Source organism: Canis lupus, chromosome 9, assembly GCF_003254725.2.
Source record: "Canis lupus dingo isolate Sandy chromosome 9, ASM325472v2, whole genome shotgun sequence".
Taxonomy (NCBI): Eukaryota; Metazoa; Chordata; class Mammalia; order Carnivora; family Canidae; genus Canis; species Canis lupus.
Window position 1 is genome coordinate 27,246,076 of NC_064251.1, and position 8,566 is coordinate 27,254,641.

The 8,566-nt window shown below is 55.0% G+C and overlaps 1 protein-coding gene across 1 annotated transcript in view; it reads left to right on the forward strand.

Annotated features, from left to right (window-relative positions):
- ITGA3 (integrin subunit alpha 3) overlaps positions 1-8,566 on the forward strand; it is a 29,818-nt gene that overhangs the window by 15,150 nt on the left and 6,102 nt on the right. Inside the window, exons 8-23 of the mRNA XM_025439808.3 lie at positions 120-208; positions 336-472; positions 625-711; positions 1,758-1,825; positions 1,898-2,034; positions 2,646-2,795; positions 2,905-3,002; positions 3,330-3,477; positions 3,680-3,748; positions 4,594-4,673; positions 4,784-4,861; positions 5,588-5,690; positions 5,834-6,016; positions 6,201-6,323; positions 6,887-7,000; positions 7,983-8,081. Of these exons, the coding sequence (XP_025295593.1) occupies positions 120-208; positions 336-472; positions 625-711; positions 1,758-1,825; positions 1,898-2,034; positions 2,646-2,795; positions 2,905-3,002; positions 3,330-3,477; positions 3,680-3,748; positions 4,594-4,673; positions 4,784-4,861; positions 5,588-5,690; positions 5,834-6,016; positions 6,201-6,323; positions 6,887-7,000; positions 7,983-8,081 (1,763 nt within the window). The remainder of the gene's footprint in view (positions 1-119; positions 209-335; positions 473-624; positions 712-1,757; positions 1,826-1,897; positions 2,035-2,645; positions 2,796-2,904; positions 3,003-3,329; positions 3,478-3,679; positions 3,749-4,593; positions 4,674-4,783; positions 4,862-5,587; positions 5,691-5,833; positions 6,017-6,200; positions 6,324-6,886; positions 7,001-7,982; positions 8,082-8,566) is intronic.

The following is an 8,566-nucleotide window of genomic DNA, read 5'->3' on the forward strand; positions in this document are numbered from 1 at the left end:
GAGCACTGTCTGGCAGTGTGAGGTCAATTTCCTGCTGGACCCCATGACCTGGAGTGCAAGGTCCGGGGGACTTGGGGCCCATCATACTCAGGGTGACCTGTCCTGCCTCTCTTCCCCAGACATTGCTGTGGGAGCCCCGTTCGAGGGCTTGGGCAAAGTGTACATCTACCACAGCAGCTCCAGGGGGCTCCTCAGAGAGCCGCAGCAGGTATGAATGGACAGGAACAAAGGGAGCTTTGCCTCCTTCCCCTCACCCGCCCTCTCCCTGTTACCACTAGGCCCCACTCCCCAGGGCTCACCCTGAGCCTGTCCTCACCATTTCCCCCTTTTCCCAGGTAATCCATGGGGAGGAGCTGGGACTGCCTGGCTTGGCTACCTTTGGCTACTCACTGAGTGGGCGAATGGATGTGGATGAGAACTTGTACCCAGACCTGCTTGTGGGGAGCCTGTCAGACCGCATTGTCCTGCTGCGGTAAGCCAGGGGCCTTTTTCTCTTCCAGCCCTGTCTGCATGCAGTCCCATCTCTGCCCACCTTCAACACCAGGCCCATGCAAGCCTGAGCCACAGTCCTGTCCTGACAGGGGGCAGGCAGGGGGCACTGGTATATGTGTGTTTTCTATGTAGGGCACGGCCTGTCATCAACATCCTCCACAAGACACTGGTGGCCAGGCCATCTGTGCTGGATCCTGCACTCTGCACAGCCACCTCCTGGTGAGACTCTCAGCCCTTGTTCTGTCCACGCACCCCTCCTTATGTATGGGCATGCCAGGAAGGACCTTGGCTCCCAGCCCCCTCCCTTGGCTGCTCCTGATATGAGATGAGTGCTGGGGTAAGCATTGCCCCTCCTACCCAACCTTATTAAAAAAGCCAACTTCCTTGCAGGAGGTCATGGGCAAACTGGAGGGATATTAGAGCATGGTGGTTAGGAGTAGGGGCTCTAGACCACCTTGTTCAATCCCAGCAATTCCCATTGCAGTGGTAGCGGTGGACTCTGGGGAGTGAGGTCCTGGAGGAGGAGGGAAGAGGGAGATAGGTGGGTGGGAGAGAGAGCCACCTTGAGCAAATTGTTAATCTGAGTCTCAGATTCTTGCCTGTAAGACAAAGTTAATAATAATAATGAATTTATAGGATTGTTATAATAATTTAATGAGATAATGTACAAAAAGACCTTCACAGTGGTACCTTATACACCCAAAGTGCTCAGAATATATTAGTTGCTAAGATAGTGTCAGTAATGAGGGTGATGACCCTGAGGCCTTTGTGTGAATGAGGCCTGATCAGACAAGCAAAGGGACCCAGAGCAGAAAGCAGGGGTGAGTGGGAGAAGGAGATCTAGACAGTGCATCCTGTACAAGACTGTGCAGGGCACCAAACAACTGATGACTTCAGGCAACTCCTTCTGAAGGAGGGAGCTTCAGTTTCCCCATTGGTGACCTCTCACCCCGCTGAGTGCAGAGTCCAGTGAGGGGCTAGATTTCATGATCCTGAGCTTATGACCCAAGCCAAAACCAGGAGTCCAGCACTTAACCAACTGAACTACCCAGGAGCTCCTCTAACCTGTTTTCTATGGCTTTAGTGGGAGTGGGGAGGGAAGAGGCCCAGGACACCCCCAAACCAGCTGTGTGGACTCCCCAGGTTTGCCCCTGCCTTTCTGCCTAAGGGCCCTGGTTTTCCCTTGCCCAGTGCAGGGGTGAAGGCCAGGGCCTGGATGACTGGGTTCCCCTGTGACCTCCTATGTGTCTTCTGATTCCCAACAGTGTGCAGGTGGAGCTGTGCTTTGCTTACAACCAGAGTGCTGGGAACCCCAACTACAGGCGAAACATCAGTGAGTGTGGGGGTATGGAGCAGGGAGGGGCATGCTTACCTGACCACTGGATAACACCCCATCCATTTCTAGCTCTGGCCTACACACTGGAGGCCGACCGGGACCGCCGCCCCCCTAGGCTTCGCTTTGCACGCAGCCAGTCAGCTATCTTCCACGGCTTCTTCTCCATGCCAGACATGCACTGCCAGAAGCTGGAACTGCTCCTGATGGTGAGAGAGGGGCAAGGGGCAGGACACCTGCTCCAAGTTCTCTGGAGGAGGTATCCAGAGTCTGTACAGGGCAGGGGTGAGGGACTGGAGTTTCCCCAAAGACAGATGTGGGGGACGTTGGCCTGGAAGACCATAGGGTTACAGGAAGTATAGGGCACAGTATGTGGTAGGAAGAGATAGAGAGCCTCGGAGTGGGGATAGGCGCCATAGGGCTCATCACCTCTGAGATAAGTGAGGGGTGTGAGACTCTTGATTTAGTTGATGTCTGGGGGGGAAAGAGGTTCGTGAGTGGGGGACCAGCTCAGCCCCTCTCTAGGATATCATGGTTGAAAGAGCTGATCCTGGGGGCCACAGGGATAAAGGGAGGCTCAACAATCCCCCCTTTCACCCCCACCCCCATATCTGGGGAGGAGTCCCATCACCTCGCTTGTGGATCAAAGTTGTGGGAAGGGGGTCAATTTTATGACAGGACCAGAGGGGGTTCAGTCTTACTGGGGTTTTTCAGGGTGGGGGGACCTCATCTCTTTGAGGGTCAGGGCGGTGTGAAGAGTTAACCTGTGTGGCGGGGGATGGGAACGCATTGCTGGGTTCAGCTCCCCCTCATTTCCCAGGACAACCTCCGGGACAAACTCCGTCCCATCGTCATCTCCATGAACTACTCTCTACCTTTGAGGATGCCTGAGCGCCCCCGGCTGGGGCTGAAGTCCCTGGATCCCTATCCGGTCCTGAACCAGGCGCAGGCTCTGGAGAACCACACCGAGGTGGGTGGGGCCGGAGCCGGGAGGGCGGGGGGGGGCCGGGAAGGCTGTGGGGCCAGAGGGCGCTGTGTGTGTGTGTGTGGGGGGTCCTCACGCCTCTGGCCACCCCCAGGTCCACTTCCAGAAAGAGTGCGGCCAGGACAACAAATGCGACAGTAACTTGCAGATGCAGGCGGCCTTCGTGTCCGAGCTGGGGCAGCCGCTGAGCAGGTGCGCTCTGGGCCTCGCTGATTGGCCAAGGGCAGGGTGGGGCGGGCCTTCATTGGCCAACAGGAGGTGAGGGGCGGGGCCCTGGACGATCTGAGGGGCGGGGCCGCAGGGAGAGGCGAGTTGGGGGCAGGGACATTGACTGGCGCGGGGGGGATGCTCCCGGCGGCCTGTGCTGGCCAGGAAAGGGGCTTTCTTCTCCAGGGGAGGCTAGAGGGCTGGGCCTGGCTGTCCCAAGAACGGACTTTCTTCACTCAGTAGACCTGAGGGGCGGGGCCTAACTGACCCGGGGCGGGGCTCCGGGCTCAGGCCTGGGGTCCTGCCCCTCAGGCTGCAGTACAGCAGAGACGGCCGGAAGCTGTTCCTGAGCATCGACGTGACCAACACCCCGAGCAGGGAGCGCGCTGGGGAAGATGCCCACGAGGCGCTGCTCACCCTGGCGGTGCCTCCCGCCCTGCTGCTGTCCTCAGTGCGCCCCGTGAGTACCTGCCCCCGCACCCCATTTGTCCTGTGCCCACCCTACCCACTTCCTCTCGGCTGGGCTTCCTCAGGCGTCTGCAGTATCTCTAATGCTACGAGCACCCAGTGCTCGAGCCCCTAGGGCATCAGATCCAGTGCCACAGGAAAGGGGCGGGAGATGCCCTACTCTGACCACTCAGACCGGATTCTTCTTTCCTCAGGCTGGGATGTGCCAGGCCAATGAGACCATTGTCTGTGAACTGGGGAACCCCTTCAAACGGAACCAGAGGGTGAGTGCTGGTCCACACCTTCCCAGACCTGTGGATCCCAGGCTCTTACTCTGATGAGCCCCTTAACCTTGGGTCGGCCTGCCTGCTTCCCAGGCTTCCTTGAAGCAAAGAGCCAGGGTGGGGGACAGGGAGATACAGGAGGACATGGGGAGAGACCCGGAGACTAAGAAAAATGGGGCCACTAGGGAGCACAAAGCTAGAGCAGGAGGAGGTGAAGAACTGGATTTTGCTGAGCACCTACTATGTGCCAGGCCCTGAGTCCAATGCTCACGCTTTTTTTTTATGCTGTTATTCTCACAACCTTATGAGAAAATAGATGATTTTCATAGAAAGAAAATATAGATTTAAAAAGTTGGAGTAACCAGGACACCTGGATGGCTCAGTCAGTTAAGTGCTTCACTCTTGATTTCAGCCCAGGTCATGATCTCAGGGTGGTGAGATCAAGCTCTGCTTGGGGCTCTGCATTCAGCAGGGAATCTGCTTGAGATTCTCTGCCTCTCCCTCTCCCTCCCCTTTTGTCCCTCCCCCTAGCCTCTTACACACTCTCACTCACAAATTAATAAATATTTTTTTTAAAAAAAGAAAAGTGTAGTAACTTGCTCAATGCCATGTAGTTGAAAGCAGAGAGGGCATGGACAGAGAAGAAGGGGACAGGGAAGCAAGAAGAGGCTAACAAGGTGAAAGAGTGGACACAGGTGGGCAGGTGGAGACTCTGCCCAGAATGGGGTGGGAGGAGGAAGCTGGAGAACCAACTCCCAGCATAATGTTCAGCCCCTCTCTCCCCCATGGCATCACCTCTGCCTGGCCCCAAATGCCCCTCTCTGCCTCCCTGGCCCTCATGGCAGATGGAGCTGCTCATTGCCTTCGAGGTCATCGGAGTGACCCTGCACACAAGGGAGCTCCAGGCGCAGCTGCAGCTCTCTACGTGAGTGACCTCAAGAAGCCAGTCTGCGGCAGGAGGGAGGCACCCTGGGACTTCCTCCAACCCAGGCCTCAGCTGATACCTCTCCCCTACTTCCTGCGCTCCCTCCCCAGGTCAAGTCACCAGGACAACCTGTGGCCCATGACCCTGACTCTGCTGGTGGACTACACACTCCAGGCCTCACTCAGCATGTGGGTACCACCCCTACCCCAGCCTGCGTGTCTGTGCTACGGCCTCTCTGTCCCCGTGGCTCCCAAGCTCCTTGGACACCTCTCTCTAGGCCTGGTATCCTCAGGCCTCTGCTTCCCCTGGGTTACACTTTCCCTTAACAACAAGCACTATCATTATTGTTGTTACTATTATTCCCCTTGCGAGGGAGGTAGCAGTGGAGGAATCAGCCACCCTGGGGCCAAGATGTTGGTGTGGCCCTACATTTCTTGAGAGCTCATGGTGCTAGGAATTTAAAAAAAAAATATTTTTTCTATTTATTTGAAAGAGAACAAAAGCATAGGGAGGAACAGAGGGAAGAGGTAGAAGCAGACCCCCTTGCTGGGCAAGGAGCCCAACATGGGACCCAAGATCATGACCTGAGCTGAAGGCAGATGCTCTACCAACTGAGCCACCCAGGTGCCCCACTAGGAATTTTATATACAGCAGTCCACTGACTTCCCACAGCAGCCCCATGCTATGTATGGCAACTGCTATGAACTCCATTTTATAGATAGAAAAACTGAGGGTCTGGGGGGATAAATAATTTGCTTGAGCAATAACTAGCACACAGATAGTAAATGCAAAGCAAGGATTTATCTCAGATCTTCCTGATATAAGAAGAGCTGGAGTTGGCCTGCCTTGATGTCCACCCCTTCTGGCCGGGCCCCTCCCACCTCCTTAAACTTCAGCATCTTTCTTACCCTTAGAGTGAATCACCGGCTACAAAGTTTCTTTGGGGGGACAGTGATGGGTGAATCTGGCATGAAAACTGTGGAGGACGTGGGAAGCCCCCTCAAGTATGAATTCCAGGTAAGGGGGCTATGGGGACCCTGGGTGGAGACTCCTGGGAAGGTGGGGATGGGTCTGGGTCTGAGGGTGTGAGGGTTGGGGATGGGTGAGATGGAGGGCGTTTTCCAGGAGGCTGTGGCCATGACACCCCCTTGTGCCCACAGGTGGGCCCAGTAGGAGAAGGGCTGGCAGCCCTGGGGACCCTGGTCCTAGGGCTGGAGTGGCCCTACGAAGTCATCAATGGCAAGTGGCTGCTGTACCCCACAGAGATCACCATCCACGGCAATGGGTCCTGGCCCTGCCGACCACCTGGAGACCTTGTCAACCCTTTGAATCTGACTCTCTCTGTAAGGACACCATTTCGGGTTGAAATACATTTACATCTCATTTGCATTATATCTCATTTGCATGCTGCAGGGCAGACCAGCCAGTGTCTTGCCCTCCCTCTCCTCATATACCTTTAGGAGCCTGCCTCTCCCCTGACTCTGCTCCCACTCATTCCTCCCAGCCAACATCATCTTCCTTTCTCAGGTCCCTGAGGACAGACCCCCATCTCCACAGCGGAGGCGGAGACAGCTGGACCCAGGGGGAGACCAGGGCCCCCCACCAGTCACTCTGGCTGCTGCCAAAAAAGCCCAGTCTGAGCAAAAGCTGGTGAGTGGCCAGGGCAAGGTTGGAAGGGATTGTCACTACCAGCATAGGGTGTGTGGGCACCAGGGGGCACTGAAGGAAGGGAGATTGTGTTCTAGTCACCAGGAGACCCTGGTTTGATGAGATGATGTGACCTCTGTGCCTTTAGGAGCCCCTAGTCAGAGGGAGGAAGACTCATCTCCTACCTCGGTGGGTATCCCCACTGCTCTTGCCCTTGGGGAGCAGTCAACACATTGGGCCAAAGGAAGAGATGCTGGCTTATTCCTGAGAGCCCCATCCTGTTGGGGGTGATATAGCTGCTCAAAGTCTTGGACATTAGGGCTGGAAAATGGGAGAGGCAGGATGAAGGGGAGGCAGGGAGACGTGGGAGGTGTAGGAAGCCCCTGTGGGGAATGAGAAAGGAACAGGCCTGGGAAGCAAGTTGAGGCCTAGCTGGGTGGAGAGGTAGGAGGTGGTGTCCAGATGGCAGGAGCTGGCATGAGCAAAGGCTCAGTGTGGGGGGTGTGAGGTGCTGGGCCCCATTTATACCAGACTGTCTCACATCCTATATTCCCTGCCCCCCTCAGACCTGTGGCAGTGACCACACGCGCTGCGTGTGGCTGGAGTGTCCCATTCCTGATACCCCTGTCATCACCAATGTGACAGTGCAGGCGCGAGTCTGGAATAGCACCTTCATTGAGGTCAGTGCCTGGGTCTAGAGGCCTCCATTGCCCCACCTTCCCGCCAGGGTGGGGAGACCAACAGGGAGAGGGTGGAGCCTGGGTCACAGCAAGGCCTCACATGTGTACGTGTGCCTCTGTGCGCATGCGGGTGTCGGGGACAGCATCGTGTTTTACATGGGAATTATTGTATACCTGTCACAGTATGCCCGTCCTTGTTAGCTTGTGTGCCTGGGTGCCGACGTGACGTAATGCTCATCTCCAGCCAAACGACCTTCTCTCCTGTGTCCATTATTTCTTCATCATCTGTTTCTTTCCCACCTCCATGTCTTTGCAGTGCTGTTTCTTCCCCTGGAATGCCAGCTCCCCTCCTGTTATCTCTGCATGTAAACTCCTAATCAGCCTTCAAGCTCTCCCCAGCCGCTTCACCTCCAGTGAGGTCTTTTCTGAGATTTCCAGCTGCAAGCACCCTCTCCAGACACGGAACTTTCTCAGAAGCCGCGCATACCACCTATCATGCTCTGCTCTGGGCTGCACTTAACTGCCAGCCTTCTCGTGCCACCTAGACCAAATTTTTCTGTAAATGACTAGATAATAAATCTTCTCAGCTTTTGTGGGGCATGTGCTGCCAAATCCCCAGTCCTGCGATTAAGCACAAGCTACCATAAACAGTATAGAAACAAATGGGCGTGGCTGTGTGCCAAAAATATCTTATTTACAAAAGCATGGGACAGGCCAGATTTAGCCCAGAGACCTGACCCTAGACCGTGACCTTCCTTGTCTCTGCTGTCCCCAACATCCGGCCTAGAACCTGATGCATGAATGATGTGCATTTGTGTGTGGAGATGCCTGGCTCTTGGATCCCTTGGAGTGCTGCTTAAAGATGCTATGTGGTGGGAGGGTGCCCTGGGCGGGGATGCTCAGGGTCAAGAGGGAGGCTCACAGGGGTTCACCTGCTTCTTTTGACCCTTTCCCCCCTTTTCCACCGCTTACTGTAATCCAGGATTACAGAGACTTGGACAGAGTCAGTGTAGCCAGCTGGGCTACCTTGTTCCTCCGAACCAGCATTCCCACCATCAACATGGAGAACAAGACCGTGTGGGTAAGTAAGTGTATTAAGGAGCAGCAGCGCCTGGCCAGGGCATGGGAGCGCAGGGTATGTTTTCAGAACACTCTCATAGGCTTTAGCGATATGGTTCTCAATCTTGGCAGCACATGGGAATCCTCTGGAGGACTTCCAGTGTCTGGACCATACCCCTAAGCGATTCGATCTGAGTCTGTGGAGGGTGGGATCCAACCAGGTTGGGTATTTTTACAAGTCCCCCTGGTGATTCTAAGGTGTAACCAGGACTGAGAGCCTCTGCTTGAGCTTTTTTGTTTTTGTTTTTGTTTTGTTTCTTGCTTGAGCTTATTTGATCCCTACAACTTCTCTGTGAAGTTGTTCCATCTCCGTGGAAACTTGAAAACAAAGTTCTCAAAATTGATTCTGAGTTACATCTGAGAGGAAAAAAAAATGATAAAACTGTTCATCATTTTTTGTGAAAAGGTAGTGGAGATATGGAGGACATAATACAGGAGACGAAGGGA